At 48.3% G+C, this 26,952-nt stretch overlaps 1 protein-coding gene across 2 annotated transcripts in view; it reads right to left on the bottom strand.

Annotated features, from left to right (window-relative positions):
- Positions 1–26,952, bottom strand: part of CASKIN2 (CASK interacting protein 2) — a 312,904-nt gene that overhangs the window by 279,224 nt on the left and 6,728 nt on the right. For both annotated transcript variants that reach the window (XM_085617001.1, XM_085617003.1), the window contains exon 2: positions 24,304–24,937. In XM_085617001.1, coding sequence (XP_085473127.1) covers positions 24,304–24,397 — 94 coding nt within the window. In that variant the 5' untranslated portion in view covers positions 24,398–24,937. The remainder of the gene's footprint in view (positions 1–24,303; positions 24,938–26,952) is intronic.

Genomic DNA, 26,952 nt, shown 5'->3' with positions numbered 1-26,952 from the left:
GCACTGCGACAATACCGCTGAATTCCTAACTAATGAAATCAACACTGTCCGGTAAAGTATTTCCTCTTCACAACGACGTCCCCTTGATTGAGCGAAGCATTTCTGCTCAGTTTCCCCCAAGACACTGTACGAATTATCTGTGCTTTCAGAGTCTCGGCTTGGGAAATCTGGGTCGCCAATAGACTCTGGCTCGAGAGCCATATGCACTCATTACCCCCCTTTGTCACTCTGGTTTTTAGCCCTTTTTGAAAAACATCCTTTCACAGGTCGTCCAGTCTGAAAGAAAGCAATTGCCCTCCCACTGATGAACAGTCACGGAAGAGCACCAATCCAGCCACTCCCAGGCCAATTCCCCTTTCTTCTTGCTGGACCCAAATCCAAGGCCGAGGCAGCCAATGCATGGCATTGAATCATCTGCTTTCTTTGATGGTTGTACGACAGAGGCACGCATGGCTAAACTACGCGTGCCTCTCCAATGCGGACTGTACCGCGAATGCGTCTGAACAACACATTCCTTTCCCACAAAATGTTGTGGTAATGGCATGACTGATAAAGGGATGAGTGGTACCGATCAACCCCAGCCCCCCCGCCCTGAGCCCTAAAAACTACCAGAGCCCCCCTGAGCCCCAAAAACGACCCTGTCCCCCACCGTGAGCCCTAAAAACTACCTGACCCCAGAGCCTTAAAAACTACCGACCCCCTCTCACCTTCCAAGACTTAAAAACGACCCTGACCACTTAGCCCTAAAAATTCCCCCTAATCCCCCTCTCGAGCCCTAAAAACAACCCTTACCCCCCCATGAGTCCTAAAACTTACCCCCATGACCCTAAAACCCAGCCCCACATACCAGAACATGTCCACGCCTCCTGATCCTTCGTCTTTCTGTGCCCACCCACCCGCATCTAGACCGCGCACGTCTTTAACCACGCACATGCGTGGTGAAGGCATATGCATGGTTAAGGCAAGCGTGGTTCCGCTTACGGGGAAACTGAACATGTGGCTTAGCCCACGTTGTAAAGGCCGTTTCTTTTATTTGGCAGATACGGTTCCAGTCCGGCCAGGGGCATGAGTCTATGCTGGTAGCATTACTAGGCGACTTAAATCTTATTAAAGATGGTGGCAGTCTGCAGCTTTCATTCTATTAAACGTTTCATACCTTTCAATACCTTGGATCACAGTATACAGATTTGCACCCAACTGTGGCAATTATTGAGAAAACAGTATTAAGGTGGTTCTCCCCTCTTTCGACTGATCTGTCGGTATGCTTCTATTTGCCACGGTCTACCTATCAGAGCCATCCCACAGTATATGAGGCTCAACAAAGCATCCTTCTGAACCAATCATGGACAACCCCTTACAGGCCCCATTCACTCATTTCAGCATTGTCGCAATAGTATGAAATGTCAAACACATGCGTTCACACGCACACTGGAATGATGATACAACCAAGCAGTCATAAGTTCAAATGAAAAACAAAGATCCAAAAAGAGAGAAAAGCAACCGAGACAAAGACATTCAGGGGATGGGAAAGTGAATTAGAGCCCAATTAAGCCTTTTTTACGCTAAAGCACAGCACGGGCAGAGGACTGGATGTCCCAAAAGAACAGACTACTGTAAATACTAAGGGGAGCAAAATCCTACCTCTCTCACTGCTGCCAGACCACTCAGCTATCACCCATCCCCACCAAAGCACCGGACAGAACCCTCACCCATCAAAATCTATGTCCTGCGAGACTGACAGATCGTTTATTCCCATGATGCCCCATTTCTACCAAAGCCTTTATCAATTACCAGAAACCAACCCACACCCAGACCTCCGACCAGACCAGAAATTTAGAAGAGACTGACAAATCGACTTCGTTGGCAAAACAAACTATGTAGGATTTCCCAAACCTCTGGTCCCTGCCCCGCCCCACTACCAGACAGAAGAGCCCACTGTACACATGACTAAGTCTTATTAAAGACTCACTCTGCACAATGTGAGGGATTTTGGCGTGTACATTTCAAAGGCATGGAAGTTACCAGACCGAGAGCAGTGAAAGGAACCCGAAGAATCTCCAATTGTGATAGTTTTTGTAGCGAGGACATGAAAGGATTCACAGTTCCCAGCACCGCTGCCTATGGGACGCTGGACTCGCCTTCACACAGCTGCTGTGGGACCATCTCCAGGGTCTACAATGGACTCACGCGACAGCCGGCGGCGAGGTTACCAGAGCATGTGTTTGTTTAGGCCTCTGCCCGAGCGTCTCCAAGCTGGTTATGGTTCTGCATACAAGCCACGACAGGAATGGACGTCATTCCTGAGGCAGGGCGTGTTAGGTTCACGCTCTGCATTACTAATTACTCAGGTTGACTGCAAGTGTTTGTTAGGACGTGTACAGCGCCAACAAGCATTGACGAAGCAAACAGATCTGACCTTTTGGAAGGGTAGGTGCCTGGCAGTAGGTGGAAAAGCCTTGTTTTGTCCCCCAGCTGTCCTAGAAAGAAAATCTCACAATGATGCAACACCTTGGGCTATAACAATATGGAAGCGTGGAGCTCAGCGCCTTTTCCGAACCGACTGCATCAGCAGAGGAAAACTGTACCCTCAAGCTAGGATGTAAAGGAGGCAGATAATGAAGTTTGCACTGCACGTGGCATGCACAGCAAAACATTGCATTATAGAGGAGTGAAACAAAGGGCCAAGAGTTTCGTTGCCTCGGTATGTATGAATGTCTTTACTTTTCAATCAAAAGAAACCCAAAAAATAGCAAACCCAACATGTTAGCTTGACAACAAACTAAAACAAATAGGTGCCCCCGGGTTAGTGAATAGCGCTGTCTTTATTACATGCCAAGGCATCTGAAGAGCAAACTAACCAATAAAATCCATAAATCAGCAATTAAAATGTAACTGTTTCAGGAAGTTATGTGCAAAAACCAACACACAAGTTGCATTTGCACTCTTATCAATGTGAATACATGCTGTCCGGTCACCAAACCTAAGTGGAACACAAATGAGACTATGTAACCATCCAAGAACGGCCATGGCCTCGATGGACAGTTCATCCAAGCAGTGAAAACCTATAAAAAAAAAGACGCAAGAGCCAACGACTGCGAGAGACCGGCCCCTATCTGTACCCTACTACTTATTGTACTTTTTACCCCAATGATTACATGAAGCATTCCATACACTAATGCTCCTCCTAATCAGGTCTACAAATGGCCCCTGTTGTAGTCTGTGCAGCATGTCCTTTGCAGGTGTCAAGTCTTGGTGTCTTTTTTCAGTTGAAATACACCCTGTTGCAGTTAGCATAATGAGAACCACCCCAAATCTTTCATGCCACAATGTGCTGCAGGGATGTGCAATTGCCATCACCCGACGCCCAGGACATATTGTTTGGGATTTAAGAGTATTTGCGTAAAATTAATGAGGGAAAATAAATTAGGGGGCACAATTTTTAAAGAAAGTCCTAAAAGTAAACCTGAAGGTATAACTCTTTGTATTTGTTCAGATTTTCAACTTTTATGAATTCACTATAGTTTACAGATGAAGACATGAAAATAAGACTTCTAGCAAACGTTTTTGAACGCCATTGTCGCATGAGCAAATATGCACACATAGGTTGGCCTATGTGAGAATCTGCTACGCACTTTCAAATCCACTTTTTCTTTAACGTCCCCCCCACAGACACACACGCGCTAGAAAGTGTTTTGCTCCCTCCCATGTCTTGAATAAATAGTCAATATTTTTTTGAAGCGGTAAGAGATTGGAGAGGAATTGGTGAATACTTTTAAACATGAAAGTTTGTTAATGTGCACAGATTTGTAGGGTAGGTATTCGAACTCTGGATCCATCACTTGCTGCCTGCTTCCAGCCACTGTATGCAGATTTGTGGAAAGGTGACAAAATCAGAGGCCTGCAAGAATCCATGCCCGGATATAATATGTGCACTGGCATAATCCGAGAGAGTATCAGAGCACTGATATGAAGAAAACGTCATCATTATATAGCACATGCCGGAGGACATCCTGGAAGGCAATTTGGTCCAATTGGTATCAGCATTACGTGCGCAAATATCCTCTTGGCAGACACTGCCCTTATCGGTTGCTGGCCGCGCCTAGTGGCTCTGACGAAAAGAGTCATTCTGCTGCGACTGCTCTACTATTTCACTAACCTCCCACTTTTTATACACGGATCTTTTAGTCACTTCCTACAGCGTATGATACAGGACTTCATTGGGCGCAACTTACATCAAAGGCTAGCACTGCAGACGCTTCATCTCCCCACAGAGGGTAGTGGACTCCACGTCGCCAATCTCGAGCATTATTATCTGCCGTCACAGATACAATGGGCGTCACATTGGGGTTTGCTCGCCAGAATCTCGCCGACACTGCAACAGTGCTTACTTTCTGGACCATAGAATCCATCCTGGCTTTAGGTCATCCCCTTGCTAGGCCTTCAATCCCTCCTCCAGGTGGCTTATCAATACTACCACATAACCCTCTGCATCACCCTGTCAACTATATCATATGTTGCAGTACTGCCACTACTTGGCATGCCACGGGGTGGGGGTCAGCTACTCTCTGGGAGCTGATACCATGGCATGCGGCTGGACTGCACACTTTAGGCTACTTGTACAGAGATGGATCTCTCCATCCGCTGGATGATTTAATCGCTAGCACGGAACACCCGCCTGGCCAATTCTTGCAGCAAACCTTTTATTGCTGTACAAACTCGCTCCTAGGGGGGAGATAAAAAAAAAAAAAACAAAAAAAAAAAACACAACACCTGGTCATACAATATCTTAACACATTAGGTACAGGCAGGCACCAGACCTGCTGGTTGGCCAGCACCATGCGCATGCAAACTGCATTTACCCTCGACACATTATGTGGGTGCTGGGACACACCTGTACAGACAGGGAATGGCAGAGCATTCTGCAATATCCTTCCCATGTGTCCCGCAACGCCCGCTTCAAAATGATCCAGTTATATGTTTTACCCAAAACTTAGCGAACCCCTAAAAATATCCACTGATATTTTCATTGCACGGATGCTGCCTGTCCTCGTGGCCTGACCGCAGACGCAGACATAATACATATGCTCTGGTCCTGCCCCGCACGGACAATATATTGGAGGGATGTTGCAACACTCGTTGAACACTGCAAAAGCCTTGTCCTCTCGTTAACTTGGGAAGTCTGTCTATTGGGACTCTACCGCTGCACCAAAACACACAAGGCTGCAATGCGATTCGCTGTCCTGGCCCCTCTTCTAGTGAAACGACAAATCACCCGGAGATGAAAGGTAACACACTTGTTTCGGCATGGGCACTATCTATGCTGCCCTGGGCCCAGGCTAAGGGCACGCAGTTGCATAGAAACTGGTTAAGGGTCTCCGTAAATATCTTCTTGCTGAGTTCTAAGATACCCTTTTAGAGAAATTCCACGAAGGACCACCCATACAGGTAGCAGCCTCTCCTCCCGGTCCCCCTACTGACCTCCATATTGCTTGATGCTGGTTCTACTACCAGCTGTCGACTCCCCCAGCCTTAATGGCATGTGTATTGCAGCATCCGCCACTATGAAAAAGTATACCCCCCTAGCTTCCTTGTTCCCGCCTTTTTCGTTTTACCTTTCTTTACCGGTTATTAATAAAGTTGTTATAGTATTGTTTCCCCAAACTTTCCTTGCTATGCTGTTGTGTCAATTTATACTGATAATGGTTTGTACAACTGACAACTGTTCATCATAGTGGTCGATGCTCATGATTTTGTTTTAAGCGCAGTTAATATTGTTAAGTGTTGATGACATACCCTGTACATGTACTTAACACAGCAAATGCTAATAAAAACCAGTTGAGAAAAAAAAAAGATAACTTCATCATTGTCATTACTGGTCACCTCACTGCACTGTACCCACATAAGTAGATTTCTGAAGGATCATCCCTTAGACAAGTAATCTTTTTTTATAAAATGTCACACCCCAGTGCTGATCTCGCATAACACATACTTATGTTTCATGAAAGTGTGCAAATGTTTTACTGTTCTCAGTTCGTTAAATGGAATGTGGCTTAAAATTAATGTTTCTCTGAAAGTGTAAAGGTTTTAAACAAAACACAGTAATAAAGAATTGTTTTTCTCTGCCTTCATGAGATGCCCTGAGTATTAGCTGGAAAATTAAACTTGGCGGTGCTACTAGCCAAGTCTATTTTTTCTTGCAATGAGTCATCTGGTTTTCCACCATCTATTTTGTTGATTCATATTGCACCACCCCTTGTGACTACAAATACAATCTTTGCAATTCTATCTAGCGCGTGGTCCTGATGCTTTAGCGCCAGCTCCATGCATTCTTAAAAACAATATGCTGCAAAATGGAACCCAGAGTCTGCCATATATTGTACCATTTACAGGCACACATACACCCAACATATGCATATAACATACATGATTGGCAACCAGGCGTAGAAACAGACAACGGGTGCTCAGCAAGCAGTACCGGTAAGTAATTCAAGCTAAGTAATGTTGGTGCTACTAGGTGAGGAAGGGTCGGCTGCCAATTCCACCCCTTCAAAGAAGAGAACAAATCTATCAATATAAGCCCTCTTTGAGCACACAGAGTAATAAATTATTAATGATAGTCTCAAAAGTCGCAAGTGTTCTACTCCATTTTTAATCGTTAGACTTCAGTTCAGGGACGTAATTCAATCCAAGTTCGATTTTCATCAACCAAGTAGTTTTATACAGCTTCATCCACAACACTGCTCGATTCATCAACAATGTAGCTTCATACAGCCAAAACGCGTTTCGTCGTGTGATCTCACACCGACTTCTTTAGGGCTTTGACCGAAACGATAGCGTCGTTATCCACAAATATTCTTCTATGGTATCCCAATAAGTCTGTCTCAACAGGAAAAGATGTTCAAGGAAATGGACCCGCGGAGTCAGTCCATTTATAGCACCAATCCAATTGATTAGTCGGGGGGGATAGTATGTGATGATAAACAGCATCATGGTATGCCCGGAGAGTTATCCGTGGCGTACACTGAACATCTTTTCCTGTTGACACAGACTTATTGGGATACCATAGAAGAAATTTGTGGATAACGACGCTATCGTTTCGGTGGAAGAAACTTTGTGAAATTGGACAAGAAACGTCATTTCATACCCGTTACAGCGCTTCAAAAAACACCCTGCAGTTTAAACGCTATAAAAAACGTTTCAATTATGCTGCTGGTATCCAAACCCTGCAACAAAAGTTCTTAAACAATAACAGTTAATTTGCTTGAAACGTTTATACTGCAGCCTTAAGCTCGATATTTCTTCAGAGATGCTGTAACGATCAGCCATCTCAAAGATGCACCTTTATAGGGCTTCAGAAGGATGAACAACTGAGACAGCCCCCTGGGACTTGAACCAGGACTTGAACCAGTAAGCAACTGGTGACGCATAGCTCTGTAAACCAAACACAAAAACCTAGCAGGCTCTCTTGTTAGTGGGAACGAGTCGAGAATGTAGAAGAAACAAGCTGTAACTAACGGCAGAGAGGAGGAGGAGGAGGAGGAGGAGGAGGAGGAGGAGAAGGAGACTGCATACTTTTTTTTAATTTTTTTATTTATTTATTTTTTTTAAGGAGGATGCATACTTTATTGAAATTATGAGATTCCATCCCCTCCGCAAACCCCTCCATCGTCCCGAGCCAAGGGCACTATGATGAGATCTAGATGGAAACTGAGGTGGTGGGTTTGAAACACGCAGGACTGACACCATTTCGACGTCATTGGCATGCACTTTATGGCAGTCCGAACCACAAGCCTATGGTTTAATGCATTACAAATTACATTAATTTTCAAAATATTATTATTCTAATCGGATTACTAAGTGAGCAAAGACAGTGACAAGCATTTTCTTTTAAGCTGAGAACTGATCATTTAGCAATAGGATTTACAATTACAGGTGTTTAAGAACCAGCGCTTGAGTGCCTACCAAGCTACCACCATAACCCCCTGGTGCCAACGTGCACAACAAAAGCAACGGCACTGGGGCACCTTCTGATACCCCTGGTAGATATTTGCAATTCACACTTAAGTGTAGTGAATAATTTTAGCCAAATTAGCATCCAAAATATTGTGTTTGATAATCAATTGAACAAAAGTCAGCAGTTAAACCTCCCACAATACCCAAGACGAAGAGATCGAAAAATGCCCCCACTGGGCCCCTGCTGCCAGGTGGTGGACATGTCTCAAGGGTACTTGGCCTGCAACGTTTGCTCCAAAAGAGCAGAGTAAGGTTCTTCCTCCTGCATTGCCAACGAATTAAAAAGCCTCACAGGGACTGTGCATTAGATCGCCAACATCTCAGGTCTTTCTGATAAACTAAAGACAGTCCGTGCCTTCTTAATGGCCTTCTGCATTGGATAAAACCAAACTGCACCAGTGTCATTAAACCAATCCTCAAACTTTGTTAACAATGCATTGATCTTGAGCACCTGTGACATAGTCCTTTCCAGCATCGCAGATGTACCTCTGTTGCATAACCTAGGCACTGATATGCAGTCTAGATCCTGCACCGCCTCAGAATCTGGTTCATAAATCCATCATGCACGGGGAGAGCTGGACAGGAAGACGATATTATGGTAACAAGGTTCAGAGTGGTTCCAACTGGCTCTGCCATAGCAAATCTCAAATTCACCATGTGATGCTTAAGAATGTCCAGCTAGTCCTCCATCAGACATACATCCCTTTCATCTTGAGATCTGTGCGAACTGAAGAAGAGCCTGAGATGCAGACCTTACAAGCACCCAATGCTTCTCAGAACTGCAACGATGATCCAAGAAAATGTGAAATGGCTCGGGTATTCGGAATGGCAGCTCCGCAGTCAATCAGAATTAAAAGCTCAAAACAGTATGAACTCTGGGATTAATTCAGGACTGGCAGAGGAAATGCATGGGCTGAAACACTAGGTGTTTTCGTTGATTCTGATTTCCCACCTCCTCCCAATAAGAATTGGTCTGTGCTCTTCCTGGACGACTTTGAGGCCCAGAAAGGTGTAGGCTGCCTCCAGCAAGTGGGCAGGGTATTTGAAATCCGGCAATTGTAAGTGTCTCACTGTGGTGACCCATGATCCCACCTGCCGTAGCCCACCATTCTACTCTGTGGCGATGCCTGATCCCAGAAATTAGGACTACCTCAGGCGATGTGGGGACAGGAAGACTTAGCTTCCACTCACCCCTGGTATTCTCTTTCTTCCAACAGTCCTTGTTATATGGCTAGGACTTGAGCGACTGATTTATCCACACATCCTACTGGTGGTGAAGGTCAAACAAAACACCAAAGCGGCACTTGCCCTCTTGTGACTACACTGTAGTAATAGATACTGGCATTCCTTTTACGGCTCATTCCAGTGTGTCTGGTTTTTCTTTTTGCAGAATGCTTACCTGCAGCATCTGAAGATCCTATGCAGATCAGAGCAAACCAGCTTGCTAAGAAGGCTCAATAATGGACAATGACCCAGGGCACCTACCTGCCTAAAACACCCAACATGTCCCCCATCGTATAAACACTTGATGGGGCGTTTAGTATAGGTTTTCTGCTAGGCAACCACTTTGGCCAAATCTCTAGCATGCTTCGTTGCATATCTAAGTGCTGTCCTGCTACATTAGGCGTGCACACTTGGGGGGGGGGGGCTCACTAGAATGCTACCCTGCATCCTGGTGGGCATATCCAAGCCCCTCCCTGCCACACAGGTGCACAGGTGTCGGCCTGGATCGGAAATTATATGGAATGTGTCTGAAGATCAGGTTTTCAAGGGCTCCTTAGGGTAAAGTAGAGGATCACGCAACATCTTCAGGCAAAGGTTGTGGCCCCATGCTTGGCCCAGGCTTTAGCCCTACAGTGGTTTGGGCTGTGGGCCTGAATAAACGAACCGTGACCAGCACCAGTTCATTTAAGCAGAACTAAACAAAAATAACGAACACAAAGCAGCAACAGACACAGCCAGGATGCAAGCATACCTGTTAGCTAGACAGCTAAAACAAGACACCTTCTGGACAAGTGGTCCTTCATGGTGCCATCAAAGGAAGAGAGGTTAATTGACGATTTCACTGAAGCAAGAAGTAGCAGGCCAACAAGGTCCATGTTCCCAGTAAGCGACTTGCTTGAGTGGCGAGGAGGCCCTTTTCTATCATGTGGTCTAACGGTTCCAGCCGTCTCCTTTGGACCCTGGGGACAGAGGTTCAAATCCTGGCCCCGGTGCTAGACTCAACATTGTGCGATTCCGAGTCACATAATCTCCTTGTGTCTAAAAACTGTGAAATGTAATGTATATAAAATGTAACTATGGAATCCCCACTTGATTTACACGATCTGCTAGATCGTCTCCCATCCACTAATGTAATTTACTAGATAGTTTAGTTTGTGCTATATAAATATCAATGCATATATTCTTACGTCCATCTCAGTTTTTTTTCTGTTGTTTGAGTCATTCCAGTAGCACAAAGGCGACTAACTGGATTACTACTTGTTGGAGTTAAAAGAAATTTAGGAGTGGTTCCGTGGCTTACTTAATTTATTAGGTTTTTAAAACGTAGCTGTACTCCTCTGCATAGTCCGAAGTATTTTACGTGCTATTCCAGTCCTAAATGATGGTTTTCAGTGGACGTTTTTAATTCCTGGTCAGACACAACAAGCTTCATGGAGGAAATCACTGGGGCAATATTTACCGTCTGGAAACGTTCCTTCCGGTGCTGTTGTAGGAGTGGCACTGTCTGAGGTCACCACTAAACACGGTGCGACCTTCCTCTGTGCCCTTCTGTGGTCTTTGGTGCCCGACCATACCCTTCAAGAAGGGAACGCCGTGGATTAGAGGAATAGATATCACATGTAGTGAAGTGCTTGCTGCCGGGGCCCAGGGATGAGCACCAGCAAGGACTCACCCTAGACCCACCGGGCCGTTATATACAGGGTCGGGTTACATTTCGTACTTCCGGTGGACAGCTGTTTGCTATGGTGTCGATGTGGTTTCAAGGCAAACTAGCACAGCTGGATAGATTGTATTCCTATTCATAAAAAAAAAAAATTCTGGGCATTCCAGAATCAGATTTTATCATGTGCTTTTTTTACCCACTCACTTCTGCCTCACGTACACGGGCCTGCATACTCTTTCCATCCGGACTGTAATGCCTCATAGTAGAATTATGCAGCAAACCAGTGAGCAACAAAAACGCTTGGTATCCATATCTCCTCCCAATCACTGGCCCAACAGAAAAGGGCAAGGCTGCAGGCTCCCCAAATACAACATACTCCCAGCCCCCCACAAAGGGAGTGTCAGAACCTATTGTTACCCTTCGATTGGGAGGGGCTTTTTACTCCGCCATAAGAATGGAAGCAGGAAGCGGGGGGCGATATTAGCGAATGAAGAGAGGAAGGGGTGACAGATGGAACACTGGCAGGGTGATGCACGTGGAAAGGAAGAGGGGGGGGGGGGTCAAGGAAATGAAGACGGGTGGGGGAGCGCAGGCAGGAAGAGCAGAAGGAATACATTAAAAGTGCACAGCACAAACGCCATATTAATAACTAGATGAATGAAAAGTTCGGAACGGAAGTACGGAAATGGGAACAGAGCCAGGAAAAGAAATATCGAGTATGGACATAAAATAAGGAGCAGGAAGTCGAAGAAGCGAGGTGTACATCCAAGAACCGAGACGGGCTCCATGCGAAGGAGCACACACGGGATGCAAGAGTGCGGAAGTCATCTGCTGCTACTTCTCTGCCCAAGGAGGGTCAAATAGACCCGACCCCGGAGCCTCCCTCTCCAGACCCTGCTCTCCGCTCGGTCTCGGAGAGGCAGCGAGTGCCGTGCCCCCACCGCACACCCCGACACCGGCCACAACTCCCGTTCACAGTAATTCCCAACACTTCCACTCCCTCACCGTGCAATCGGAAGGAAGTCCCGGCCCACCCGACGGCTTCTACCACAGGCGACGCGGGGGTCGCTGCACCCCTCCCCCGCTACAACAGCGCCCCACAGGGTCCCCAAATTAGGCTTTACATCTGGGTTAAGGATATGCAGAGGAAGAGAAGGCTGGGTTCGGAAAGCAAGGCGAACCTCGCCGGATCGTTTGTCCCGCAATTTCTTACAGGAGTTACATAATGCAAAAAACATTTAAGCACATTCTTATTATAGCGCTATAAACAGCGAAACACACATTTATAATCCCAAACCCCGTCCAGATGCCCACAAAGATTTCAAACCTTAGACGGTTAATACGGAGAATGAAAACAAATTCCACACTTGTGTCTTATTACATACAGGCTGTGTGTATTCTGCACGCGCTGGGCCGGGCCGTGGTTTGAATCCTGAAGTTCCACAGGCCTGCCCACCCTCTGAAAACCACAGGCCGCGCGAATATGTTAAAGTGTTTTATTTTGCGCCTGTGCGTGGGCCAAAGCAGTGGTTACTGGGTACACAAAGCAACGCAGCAAGTGACGTGCTGTCTTGGAAAGAAGGTGGCAAGGGATCCAATTTCTTCAGGATTGGAACCGCAGATTTTAACCATTGCTGAGCTAGAAAACTATACTGTCAAATTTATCATGGTTGAGAAATGAGAAGAGGTGGTTTATTCAAAAGGCCAAGAGTTGGTATTAAAACATCCCTGCTAATGGGACTCCGTGAATGTGCCATTTTTGGTGTGGGGCGCAACAGCGGCAGCAGATAGGTTTTCCAAGCATCGCTGAGAACTATTGATAGTAAAAAGTGTATATATATTTTAATTTTTTTTCACTGAGAAAAAAAACCCAAAAGGTTACAAGGACGTTCTAGTTAGGCTCACATTTCACTTGGACAAAACCATAGAAATTCAGCAGTTATAGTTTCCTGAGCTAACTATAACTTACGCCCCCGGAATGCACTGCTTATGACCTCACATATTGCATCATTCATAACATGGTCAGTGACATTACTGATGACATCTCAAATTACATTACTGACATCATCCAATGAGTGTATTTTTTCCAAAAGATTATGGATTGTTAAACATTTATAATAAGCTACTACAAAAGTTAAATTAGTATACTAGGTGTACAACTAATGAGTGATACTTTTGCTAACATATGTTATGTGAGTGGCTATGCAACTGTGTATCCGTGCACAAGTGGGTGTCTGAGTGGCTGTATGTGTATATAAGTGGGTGGGAAAGTGAGTGGCTGTATTGGTGAGTGTGTAGGTGGGTGCGTCGGTGGCTGTATGGGTGTGTGTGAGTGGCTGGATAGGTAGGTGGTGAGTGGGCGTGTGAGTGACTATGGGTGAGTGGGTGGGTATCTGAATGGCGGTATGAGTAATTGACTGGTGTTTAAGTGGCTGGGTGAATGGATGTCAGAGTAGGTGTTTCGTTAAGTGAGTTTGTGTGCGAGTGGCTGTATTGGAGAGTTTCTCAGTGTGAATGGCTGTATGGGTGAAGAGTGAGCATATGTGGGAGTGATTGTATGGATGTGTAAATGGGTACGTAAGTGGATAGGTGGATGTGTGAGTGTGTCAGAGTGCATGTATGGGTGAGTGGGTGGCTGTATAGGTGAATAAGTGGGTGTGTTAGTTGTTGTATAGGTTAGTGAGTGGCTGTATAAGTGAGTGACTGGTTATATGAGTAGCTGTAGCAGTGAGTGGATGTGTGAGTGTCAGTACAGGCAAGTGGGTGTGTGAATGAACGGCTCTATGGTTGAGTGAGTGGTTGTGTAGGTACTTGTATGTGTCTGTGAATGGTTGTGTGGGCATGTGAAAGGCTGTATAGGGGTATGAATGGGTGCGTGTGGTTGCGCGGATGACATCAGTGATGTCATCAGTGTTGTCACTGAACATGTCATGAGTGACGCAATATGTGAGGTCATAAGCAGTGCATTGCGGGGCGTAAGTTAGTTAGCTCAAGTAACCATAACTGTTGAATTTCTCTGGATTTATACAAGTGAAATGTGAGCCTAACTATAACGCCCCTGTAACCTTTGTTTTTTTCCCAGTGAATTTCTAAGGTTTTCTAAATTCTATTTCCTAACTATAACATCCCTGTAACCTTTTTTTCCCAGTGAATTTTCATTTTTTTAAATTTTGTGGGTGAGTGGGTGAGTGGTAGGGTAGGTGGATGTGTGTGTGTGTGTGTGTGTGTGTGTGTGTGTCGGGGTGGGTCTGTGAGTGGTTGGGTGAGTCTCAGAGTGGGTCTGTGATTGGGTCTGTTAGTGTCTGAGTGGGTCTGGGAGTAGGTGTGCAAGTCTGAGTGGATCTGTGAGTGGGTGCATAAGTTTGAGTGGGACTGTGAATGGGAACATGTGTGAGTAGATCTAGGAGTGGTTCATGAGTGTCTGAATGGGTCTGTGAGTGGGTCTGTTAGTGGGCGTGTGTTAGTCTGAGTGGGTCTGTGAATGGGTGCATGAGTGTGTGAATGGGCCAGGGAGTGTGTGCAAGTCTTCTCACTGGTTCTCCTCATTCTGCCAGCTATTTGCCGCTTTCTGCTAGCTCCTAGACTTTATTCTGCCTCTTTCTGCTCATGTCTGACCTCTATTCCGCAGAGTTCTAAGATGGCTGCCAACTCTTCCTGGTTGAAGTTTTGGTAGCCAATCAGATTTCAGCACAGGGACTCTCGAATCCTCAGAGGATCTGCGTCCCTATATGTGCAAATTTAAATTTCTTTTAATAACTCCGCAACTACTTGATGAATTTATACCAAATAACAAGCAGCATTTGCAATGCAATAGGTCTCACATTACGTGGGTTTGAGCTATTGGCACTGTAAATGACAATAGCTTAAATTCTCGCAAATGAGAGACCTATTGCTTTGCAAATAATTTTTGTTGTTTACAAGTGCCCCATGCCGCGCTTTCACATTAATAGAGGCTGCACCACCTTCTTTATACGAGCCACATCTAAAGAAAGGGGCGAAGCCGCCATTAAAGTTAAAGTGCGGTTTGGGGTGCTCTTACAAAAAAAAAAAAAAAAAACACCACACATTTGTCTGTCAAGTTGACAAACATATGTTTTTTTTGTAAAAGTGCCCCATGGCACGGTTTCACTTTAATGGCGATAGCACCCCTTTCTTTAGACGGGTCTTATCTAAAGAAAGGGGCGCGGCTTCTATTACCGTGCAAGCATGGCATGGGGCGCTTGTAAATAACAAACAAAGTGAATAAATGATAAAACAAAACACGCGGCCGCGTTCAGTGTGGTAAAAAGCCTAAAGGCACGGCCACCACTGTGGCGTACCGTGCAATAAAAACAAATCTATCAAGCGTTAGGAGAGAGCGTGTCTTGCCTGCAACAGCAGGCACAGGAAAACAATTTAAGGAAATAGTGCTTGGAGCCTGGCATTTAAGTCTACCGAGTAACAACAAACGCAACAGGGCCAGTTATTATGGGAGGTTTTTCAAGATGAGACGCGGGTCGCGTGAGCTCCGTCATCACGAGGCCGGCCGGGGGCTTATTTAGCTAACTGGAGGCCCGGGGGGTGCGATCGAGCCCCTCCATCTGTTTAGCGTGTCCCCCTGTGTGTCTTGATAAGGGGCACTGGGGACCTAACCGTGGCAGTCGCCAGAGGGTGGGACGGACGGTCACCAGAGGCAAGCTCCTCCGCCATCTTGCCTGAAGTGATCAGCGCGGCCGGCGCCCAGCAGGAGCTCTGAAGTTGGTGATCGAATTTGAGGTAGCCCGCCGAGGGTCCCCTGACCTGCTCTCTCCCTCTCACCTCCCCCGCGGCAGTCCTGACATCCCGTGAGAGCTCCAGTCGGCATGCTAGGTCCCGGCGGCCGCCCCGGGTGGCGGGCTGCGCCCGGGCCTAGGCCGGGTGGAGGACCACAGCCGGCACGACCAGCAGCGGACGTTTCCAGCGACGACCCCGGAGGTGAGGCGGGGCAGATAATGGGAGGCGCGCTGGACTGGTGAGCCGGGGGTAGCAATGGGTCCGGGGACTGACCAGTTGTCTTCGGATCAGGCCGGGACCCCCCCCCCCCCCCACTGAGCGCGGGCCTCATTTGCTGCCGGAGGCCTAGGCGCGCACCATCAAGAGGAGCAACACACAGCCCCCCTCAATGTCAGAGTGCATTTAGCGGAAGAGGGAGCAGGCGCAGGGACGTGGGGCCCCCCCCAAGAGGACTGGGGGCCCACCCTCCACCCATCTCCCAGCATGGACAATAATTAACGGGGGTGCTTGACAGGAGAAGAGGGAAATCAAAAGGGGCCCAAACTGGCAGAGGCGGTGGGGGCGTCTGCACTTCCGCACCAGGCCCTGGATTGGCGGCGGAAGGGGGTGCCTCCGTCAACTCCAATACACCACTACGTCAAAACACTCCTGGGACCAAGGGCTCACGACTGATGGCAGACCTAGCCGGTGGGGCCCTGCTGGGGGAAGCGGAGCCCCTCCAACAGCTTTGGACGGCGGCGTGCGCATTACAGGGGGGAGGGGGGAGGAGGGGGACGGCCGCACCCAAGTCGGATCATCTGTGGGTCGGACACTGGTTACTGGGCACTGGAGCCACCTGCATGGACTGAGATCTTCCAGCCCTGTTCAGAGCTGATCTTTCTCTGAGCCCCCACCCTTGGAAATTACCCCGGCGGACCCCTTCGTGGAGGGAAGGATACCTACTGGAAGCTTGCACCACTGAACATACCGCCGGAGGGGGTCCCGCGCCTTTGCTCGCAACTGGACTCCCAGGGAGCCTAGGCCCGTGGCCGAAGCTGGATCTCAGAGGGGCCCAAACCACCGTACGGAATATCTTCTGGAGCCTGCTAGGGACCCGAGACGGAGACCGCAGATCCCCAACCTCCGAGACCATTTCACCTTACTCGCACTCTCAGGATCTCTTCGGCAGGGACATGCCCCGATGGAGGCGGGAGTGTCCCAGGGCAAGACAAAAAGAGCGACCCCTGTCACCTGGAGGCCCCCCCACTCAAGTTATGACACGCAGCAGACAGGGGGAAACTGCGGTACAGTCGACGCCCAGGGACACATCCGTGGTGGACTTGTGGGCAAAGTCTGTCCCGGCCCCTGGCCTGGAGGATCCCAAGATGGCCACTAGGCCGGAGACTGATGCAACAGCTCCCATTACTCAGGCCTTCATTTCTACCTTCCACCAGGAGATAAAAAGTTAAATAAGCTCTCTCAAATCGGAGGTCAAGTACTGCCTCGCGGACATCCGGTGAGATGTCACTGAAATCAGCACAAGAGTGGACGACCTAGAACGCACCCTAGACACCAGAACGCACTGGATGAGCAGCATATTGAACTCCAAGTAAAGCAGGAGGACTTGGAAGATCGGAGTCGGCGGAATAACCTCCGCATCAGGGGTGTCCCACAGGAAGGGGGGGGGGGGGGCGGAGGGCCAAGATATCATGACATAGGTCGCAGACCTCCTGCAGATGGTGCTTGGGGATGACGATGCCTCCCCTCCAACACTGGACAGAGCTCCTCGAGTGGCACCCCCGCGTGGTTAGGCCGACCTGACCCCAGCCACCTTGACCAGGGTGCATTTCTACACTGAGTAGGAGGCAATCCTTCGAGCATCACGAGCCTCTGGAGATCAATCATATGGGGAACACCCCATCCAAATCTTTCAGGACCTCTCCCCATTCACTCTACGCCGTCGCAGGGATTTCAAGCCAGTGAGACAAACTCAGGGAGTCCTCCGTTAAATATCAATGGGGCCACCCATTTGCCCTGATTTTCCAATGGGAGGGCAAGCACAGATCCCCGAGATCCCTCAAGGAGGTATGCCAATTGCTCCGCATCTCCCCTGATCCTTGGTCGTCCTCCCCCACCTCTGCAGACTCCGAGACCCGGACTGCTCTGCGGCCAGAGTGGTCCAAGGTTCAGCCCCCCCGCACACGCTCCTCCAAAGACACAGCGATGGCTCTCCACGCCAAACAAGACATTATTCATCACCTGAAGGCAATTGAAGCCACACAACGCTCGGGGAGAGGGGGCTCAGGGACGGTCCCCTCCCCTCTCCCTCTGGCTCAGGCCCTGAAATGAAGGTTGCTTGATGAGCGGTGGCCCCTTGGAGAAAGAGGTTATACATCATCTTCTCAATGCAGCCCTGTGTCTATTTCCTGATCCAAACACCCATCAAGGTCTCTGTCAAGGGGGCCGCCCTCACTCCTGTGTTCCATGTCGACCGTACACGGAAGGGCCACACCGCTACTAACCAAAGTAGATCCCACAATGTTCAACAGCGACTGATGGGATCCCCAGACGACCTGAGATCTTCATAGAATAATGCTGAGTCCGAAGGACTTACCCTGACCTGCAAATGGGGGCTGTCAGTCGCACCCGGGGAATGCGCTGGTGCCCCACGGATGCTCGAGTGGCTGGTCGGCCACTGGCGACTTCTTCATTTCAATTGGCCCACCCTGCCATTCTCTTAGCCCCGATGGGGAGTGACTTCCTCAGATCCGCCCTGGTTCACACCACTGGGCCGCTCTTGGACTGGAATAGTAGTCTATGGCCCGGTTGGCCTTTCTTATGTTTGAATTGCTCCGCTCTATCTTTTTCCTCTCTTTTTCAATTCTTTCCTTATTCCTACTATCTCCCCTTTTGGACTTCTTGGAAGGGACAACAAGCACCCCGGGGGGTGCCTAGGGGTGGGACTTCGTTGGTCGTGAGAAGGAGGTGACACTGCCTATTGGTTAAACTCATTGCGTTCCCCTCTCCTCACCCAAATGCTAGGAGGGGCCACTTGGTGGGAACTGGGAATGGCCCGAAAGGGGTGTGAGGACTCATATGCCTGCTTGCGCGCTGCTCCCCATGTAGTGAGCCATGACATACCTTAAGTGTCTGTCCCTTAATGCAAAGGGCCTTAATGCCCCTAACAAGAGGCGACAAATATGGAGGTACCTTCTTATACAGGACCCAGATATTATTTTTATTCAAGAAACTCATCTCTTGCAAGCGGACACTCAGCGCATGTACTACCCTAGATTCCCCACACAAATCTGGGCCTAGGCGCAAACCAAAACAGCAGCGGTAGCCATTCTCTTCAAAGCTGGCATTCCCGTGCACGTCTCCCGAACGGTGCGCGACAAAGAGGGACGCTTTCTAAAACGGACACTTCTCATGCAGGGTAAACATCTCACGCTTCTCAATGTATACGCACCTAACCACGCACAAGATGCATTTTTGCGGAACCTGCTTCAGAGCTCACTCTCTCGGGAGCTAAACCCAATTATTCTTGGGGGGGGGGGGGGCTTTAATTTAGTGTGGGATCCCGTTCTCAATCGCACTGCCTCGTCTTTCCAGGTGACGGGATCCACGTCGGTGGCACTAAAACACGAACTCGAAGTCTTGGGTCTCACGGACGCCTGGCGCTATAAACAGCCTGGGGTCGCAAAATTACACATTCTATTCTTATGTGCACCAATCTCACTGACTACTTGTTTCTGTCTCATTCTCATGTTAGAAATTGCGGTGATTTCTGATTATATCCATATCTGGTCATGCCCATCTAGAAATTACTCTGACCGGTTTGGGAAGAAATCCCTTCTCCACTCCCAGGTGGCATCTACCCCCTCATGTGCTCCAGGATCCGGTTGATGTGGCAGAATTGTGCCAGGCGATACAAACTTATTTCGCCACCAACGATCTCCCAGAAACCCACGTACATGTTCTGTGGGACGCCTTTAAGGCCACAATGCGAGGCGTCATCACCTCCATTTCCATTGCCCGCACGAGGGAGTCTCGTCTGGTGGAAAATAAGCTTGCCAGCGATATTAAAGCCCTGGAAAGGCAGACTCACAGGGCGCCCGCTAGGCAAGTATGGAAGCAGCTTGCCTCACTACGGGGACAACTTAAAGTCTTGAGAGTCAATAAGGCGGAACGTTCTCTCTTAGCCCTCAAACAAAAATTCTATGGGGGAGGCAACAAGGTCGGCTCCATGCTGGCGCATCGCCTCTGCCTCCAGGTGTCCCGTAACCACATCCCTAATATTGCCCTGCCGGGAGGAGGATGGGCTACGTTGGAGCAAGCTAAGCAACAGGAATTTGGCAGGTTCAACTTGGGAACCAAAAGCAGCCCTAGCAAAAATGCTATTACCAGCCCTGCTCCCTTCCTCTCCTTGCAAAATCTTTTTCCATCCAGCCATCCTCTGTCTCTTTGATAGCTTTGTTTCCATCTCCCCCCCCCCCCCCTCCCTTTTTATCTCTTTTGAAGTCTTCCTGTGCCTGTTGCAATTAACCTAATAGCTTGGTAGAGTGAGAGAGACACCAGGAGAGTCCTTGGGCTTTCAAAACCAGCCTCCAAGTGCTTCAGTCCACCAGTGAAATACCCGGTAGAATAAAAGGCCAGCCCGGCCCTAGCCCCTACAGCACCTTTGTCAATGCTGACTCCTCCCCTTTATTCTTCTAAATTATGCACCTATGGTACTGATGGAGGTGGCTCCGGTTTGAGAGTGCACACAGCAGTAGCCGTGCAGTGCAGCTTGCTAGTGAACTGGCTGACATTTCTGCTGAACCATGCAGCAAAATTGTCCCCTCTTATGGAGGAAAAGCAGGACACAGCAAGCTCAGTGGCAACTGAGAGTGCCTGCTCCGGACAGGCAGCAGACAGGTGTGGTAGCATTTTCTAAGGTTTACATTTGCAGTCTTCGATAGATTAGGTGCTATGATTCTTGCTATGGGTGTAGCAATGACTGATGTGAAAATTAGACGTCTGTCTACTTTAGTCCATAAACTTGCACTAGAGACAACTGGAGTTTTGAAACAGGTAAATGAAGAAATTATTGCTTTTAGGAATATGATTATTCAGATCCGTTTAGCATTAGCTTTTCTACTAGCGAAGACAGTATGGATAGTTCATACCACATGTAGTGATGGAGCGACCTCGTTAGTCATTTTCTAGCCACGTGTTTTGATCATTTGAGATGGTGTACTGTTATGATCCTTGGCATCCACAGTGACTCCTCTCTTTGGAATGCCCTGCTCTTCCCGAAATATCCTTACCACGCAACTTCCTTTCTAGCAAGCTCAACAACTATATTTCCCACATGGGGGATCTAAAGGTGGGCTCTAGCAGAAACAATCTCAAACAGAAGCCAGACAAAGACCTCTGACACTACGCCCCAATCACCCAGCCCCGATAGTAACATTTCAAACATTACCACTCACTGTAGGACTTTTTGGGGCAGCAACACATTGGAGTGGTCCACAGGATCAGGATTGGCTATTTAAAGCCCAGTTAGAGGAGCTGTTAGGGGACGGCCTTGTTAGCATTTAGCTAACCAGGCCCTCATTACATTTCTAAGGGAAGAGCTCTCTCAACCTTCCTGCACTTCAGTGTCTGGCTATCCACTCTCCAGCCACAGGGGGGCATGCAATACAGCACTATCTAGGAAAGCGGTCTTAAGCCTCCATCTTGTGCAATGCTAAACCAGGGGTATCCAAAATGAATCCCCTTGGCCCCAATACTCAGACTCATCCCAATCAAAGAACGGTCCTATTCCCACTGCAAAGGGATGTGTTGCGCGCTCTTCCAGGTCACCAAACGGGTTCTATATATTGCATTACCAGGGACAAGCCTAGGTTTCTGTGCACACACTAGATCAGGGCCAAACAAAATGTAAGGATGTCGTTTAACGTGCAGCTGGGCACTCGACATGAATATACATCTGTCTGACATACAGGAAACCTTCATGTCCCAACATGCTACCTCTCGCAAGAAAGACCAACAGCCAAAGCCATTACACTCTTCACCCCAGCAGGGGCCGCAGCACCATCATGAGTCCCCCACAAGCCCAAACAGTAGCCAGATGCCGCCTTCTATAACATTTTAAAATAATGATAGGGAGAATATGGTAAACAAGGAGGGTGTCATTTCAGTATCCTACCGATGAGGATGTGGAAGTAGCAACTCGGAAGGTCCCACTGCCAAAAGGACTAAATAGCCTTCCATATTTGCAGTAGAACAATACAAACGCAATCTCTCGCCATAGGGAATAACGAGAAGGACGAATCATACTTCACCCAATACGAGGCTTCTTTGAACATGAAGCAACATAAACTATTTTTTCTGCACGGAAAAGAGACCAAATGTCTGAATGCACATTTCTAGTTGTCCATGCCACTTATTAGTGATGTCAATTTGATCCCTTGCAAATGACTCAAAATCTTGATAGTAAAAAGGTGCCCAGAACTACGTCCAAGGAGCCTGCACTATGCAACAAAAACATTATTTTGGCTACAAAAATACGTGGGTCATACTAATGTTTCAGCACAAGACCTGCAAAACTTAAGGAAGGTACCAGCAGGGCTTTAAGTGGGCCGGGTCTCACCGGTGCTGAGCACCGGCAGTTTTTTTATAGGGGGCTCGAAACGGGTCTCTATCGGGCTCGGTTTTGTGCCCTGTCACAGGCAGACAAAACTTTTTCCGGAAAACTGAGACAGCAGGCACATCGACGTGCGCTGCTCACACTGCTCATTCTCACTAGTGGAGATGTTACGTCATGACGTCATGCCAGGTGAGCGTTGTAGGGGAAGGGAAATCCTTTAAAGAGTAATTTTCTCTCTGGATTTCCCTTCTCTTTTTGAAACTCAGGAGCAGCAACATTGTCGTGGGGTCACCATGGCTTTAAGTGGAAGCTTTTTCGATATTATATATAAGACATAGTTGCTGCCTATTTATCGTATGCAACTAACAGCCATCGACAAAGCCAATAGTCCTGACTTGTAGGTATGAGGTTACTTGTCGTTTCATATATCTGGATGTAATGACAGAAACAGCAAAAAACAAGTCGGGCGGCACACTATGCTAAGCACAGATTTTTAGCTTCCGTGTTAAGCCACGGCCCTTTGAGAGATCCCCCCCCCCACACACAGTTTTTTCATCCCACTTAAAGCCCTGGGTACCAGTGGAGGTCTAGGGACACCAATTTGAATGAGATGGGGGAGGTTGTGGGGTCAGCAGTTTACTAGATTTTCTGAGAAGTCAGGGCCCATGACACTTTGCCACGACTGTGAAATTTTAGGTGTGATCTGAGGCACTTGGAGCCAAAACAGCAAGGAGGTCTCCCTTTTCCCCTAAAACTTACAGCCTATATTAAGGGAATCTTCCTCACTCACCCCTTTAGAAGAGGTTGCACAGCAAGACGTGCGCTCTGATTGACAGCACCCATGGTATGTTGCATGAAACCGAATGAACATGTAAATCTCGCACTAGAACTTCCATCAGTATGCATTTTACTGCATCATTTTCTAAACCTCTGTATTCCTCATTTTCCATTGTAGTGTGTATTTTATTATTCTACTATTTACTTATCTCCGCCTAAGAAAGGCACCTGTTCCCAAAAGGTATAAGCAATAAATAAAAGTATCTCAACAACAGAGCCTCCTACAACCCCTTCGGTGTGGTGGGGGGGGGTGGGGGGGGGAGTGGAGACTACCACTCTATTCCTTATCAGGGGGGGGGGCCGGTAAGAAATCACTGGGAGAACACCTGCTGCGATTCTTGGCCCCGTCCCCCCTCGAGGCCTCAGCGGGCCCAAGGGATGGCCTAGCGTTGCCCACTGATGAGACAGTGATGGAGGAGAGGGGGCGGGGGCTGCCTCCGGGATCGCCCACCCCAAGGAAGAGCTACAACCACCTGCCGCAGCTACTGTCTTGTCCCCCAAGGCCGTGGGAACAGCTGCAAGAGACTCGCAGGCACCGGCGTAAGCCCGGAGACCGCCACTACCCTGGTATTCGCTCACCCTAGCCACACTACTAGAATGGACCACCACGTGCCACGATTCACTTACAGGCAGCAATGCTGGCCTCCACGTATAAAGCACATGGCAAACTCCAGTGCCCTCCTGCGTGCCCCCTGGGGCAATAAAGAAGACGGTCGGGCTAGTGCCGACAGCGCGCACACACACACTGCACTAGAGTCGTGTAAACACGCCAGGGCACACTAGTGGCCGAGATCCACACAGCACAGACACCACTTATAAGGCGCGTCTTGGAAAACGGGACTGCTTCTAGGCACATGCAATGGGAATGATAGGAAAACGAACAGCGGGCGCGCGCGTCACAGTTTAGGATACACAAGGAGGCAGAGTAACACCCGGACACAAGTGTCAGCTTTCCGCACATGCGCTTATACAGGCAGACTGTTTACATCAACAGATATGACACCACAGACTGACATATTACAGTACGTGTCCCCCAAGATTGCCCTACGAGCGCACTTGTGCAACAGCCCTTGTGCCAGGCTCCACACGGCTGCAGCATGGATCATTTCAATATTGCACACGAACCACCACCACCCGCTTCCGCCCCCAACCCCCTCAACAAGCGGCCACAGACTCTTGGCGCAGACCGATAGGCACTCACTGTTTTTCGAGGCTTTGATCTTGGTCACAAGCTTCTGCGTGGCCGCCACATCCCTGCTCTTCACGGCCTGGATCAGCTCCTGCTCCCGCCCCATCCCACAAGATCCGGGCCTTGCTCCAGGGACGGAAGTGTCCTGCGGTTAGCTTGCCTCCTTCACCCCGATCACAGCACCCTCGGCAAAAAGGGCCCGAAGAAAAGGAACCGAGAGGGGCAGCTCGACGAAAAAACAACAAAACTCCACGGAACAAAAAATAAATAAAAGCCAAAAACCACACAATGAAAGAAAGAAAAGCCTTGTCGCCGTGAAATCAAGGAACCTGCGGTTTGCAGGGAACCGCAATCTCTGGCGCGAACCCAGAAGGCGCCTAGAGAGCAGCCTTGGTTGAGGTAAGTCTTAGGTGCTCTATCATTCACTTTTAAATGGACTCCGGATATCCGGGGAGGGGGTCGTCGAGAGAGAGTCCCGCAATGTCCTTGGGGGTGGGCAAAGCCACGACCTGAGTCCCATGTCGCCCGCCGTGCCAGGACCCTGGGTGCATTTCAGCTGGGGTGATCCATTGGCAGCCAGGGGGCACACGAGGGCCGACGAGCGATTCTTCCAGAGGCTGCACAGGGCCAGCGGGGCTCCAAGGTCCTGCAGACAGAAAGAGGGACAGAGTTAGATTGCGGCGGTCTTTCATGCTGAATAGAACTGAGTTCTGAGAATGGGGCCTCCCTGGCCTCCTCCGCGCCAACCAGGGCTGTCACTACTCGGAACAGATCAGGGCACGGATACTCTGACCTCTTCACAAAACCAATAACCCAATGTCAACACTTTCTGGGCACGGAGGGCAGGGTTTAAAAAGGGTGCGATCTCTTAGGGCAAATAGTAGGCGCCCCTTCCCACCCCCAGCAGATCTGATCTTACATAACACTCGATGACACATTAACCCATGGGTGGCATCACGGGGGCACCCACTAAAAATGTAAGCCAATGAACGTGGAGGCGGTCAGCTTATTCATCACGTCGTACAACAGCAGCAAAATAGACTGATGTAGAAATCACACCTCAACGTGCCACTTGCCTAATGTGGTCACACCCAGAGACGGCGTCAGCTCACACCTCCCTTCCCCTCTCGCATCCCTGCTCCCCCAACACCACGGAGAAAGACCCAATACAATAGGTGCACCTAAAGGTCCGTACTAAAACTCCTTGGCACAGGTACTGTTGGCTGCAGGTTGCAGCCGAGTTTTAGTACTCAATGAGCTATGTCACTTACAACCCAGTGCTAGCAAAAACAGCCACTATACTGAAACAGTGTGTGGCCATACCAAAAACTTACAACGGGCTTAGCCCACTCTTTGTTTGCACTGGTTAGATTCACGGTAACTCGTTTCTCTGTTTTTTATTCAATATTTTGTCTTCCTCTACTTGCATTCGTCCCTCCCCTAACGCTTAGGCTCTTTACAATCATTTTGAATGAGGCGTGTACCCTCCACTGCTCACCCGTATGGGACTACTTTTTTTCGTATAAAACACCATGAGAGTGCATGTGTTTCCTGCCTCTCTCGAGTTCTGTGCTGCACCCCCCTCTCAAATACCCTATCCAGCCACTATCTTGGTCTGACCCCCCCCCCCCCAACCTCTCCTCTATAGTTCCCCTATCCCTCACAGAACTTGTCATATTTTTTTATTTATTATGAGGACCTGGCTACTTTCATTTACTGGCAGCCCGTTGTCATTGCTTAAGGCGATTTTGTACACCTACATTGTTCCCTCGCCTCCTGCCCACTAACAGTCGCTTTCCCTCAATCACCGCGGTCATTTCATATGTTATGTTTTTTTGTTGCTCCTGGGCAGCTACATGAAAAAGAGCCTAAGTGCAAACACAATTAAAAAAAAAAAAATGTTACCAATCTAAGTGGTATCCGTCATCTCAGCTCAGTAAATAAAAACAAAAAAAATATGGTGCTCACGTTGTTCTATAGGTGTGCAGATGTGCGTTGACACATGAACGGATAGACGTCATCACACCTTCAAGCGCCCACAGCGTCATTGTGCCTTTCCTCAATTTTTTTTTAAAGCCAATGATGCACAGCATCGTCTAAAAATCTGTGGCAACGTTAATCGGGCAACAGGGCAGGATCTGTTGGCTTTGCCAGTGCTTGTTGCACTTGTGCTAATTTACAGCTGAGCTCAAATTGCACTTGTTTATGCTAGCACTGGCTGTTAAGCCCTACATCTTCTGTGGCAGTAATAGCTATTGCAAAAGTATTAAAATAGAGGTTATAATCCAAGAATAACAGGCACACGTTTCAACTGTGAGCCATAGTGCCCGTTTCTGAACGAATCGGGAAAACTGGTGAAAAAAAACGAGCCACACACCGAACACGTCACTGACACTTGTGCCAACAGAGCGGATTTCACCTGCAAACAATTATCAGGTATGTTAGTCTGATTAAGCCAAAGGACTCGAACGGAGTCTACAATACCCAGACTGCATAAAATTGTCACATGAAAATCTAGGTCTAGGAACAAACTTTCTAATAACAAAACAAGTTGGTCACGCTTCGGCGCAAAATTTGTTTTAGGGTGTTTTAGCACCGTGAAATACAGATCAGTTCTCCTTGACCCTATTAGAATTTTTTGCACAAAAATGAAGGAATAAC

Source organism: Triturus cristatus, chromosome 7 (genome assembly GCF_964204655.1).
Source record: "Triturus cristatus chromosome 7, aTriCri1.1, whole genome shotgun sequence".
Lineage (NCBI taxonomy): Eukaryota > Metazoa > Chordata > Amphibia > Caudata > Salamandridae > Triturus > Triturus cristatus.
This window is presented reverse-complemented; position numbering and strand designations above follow the sequence as displayed.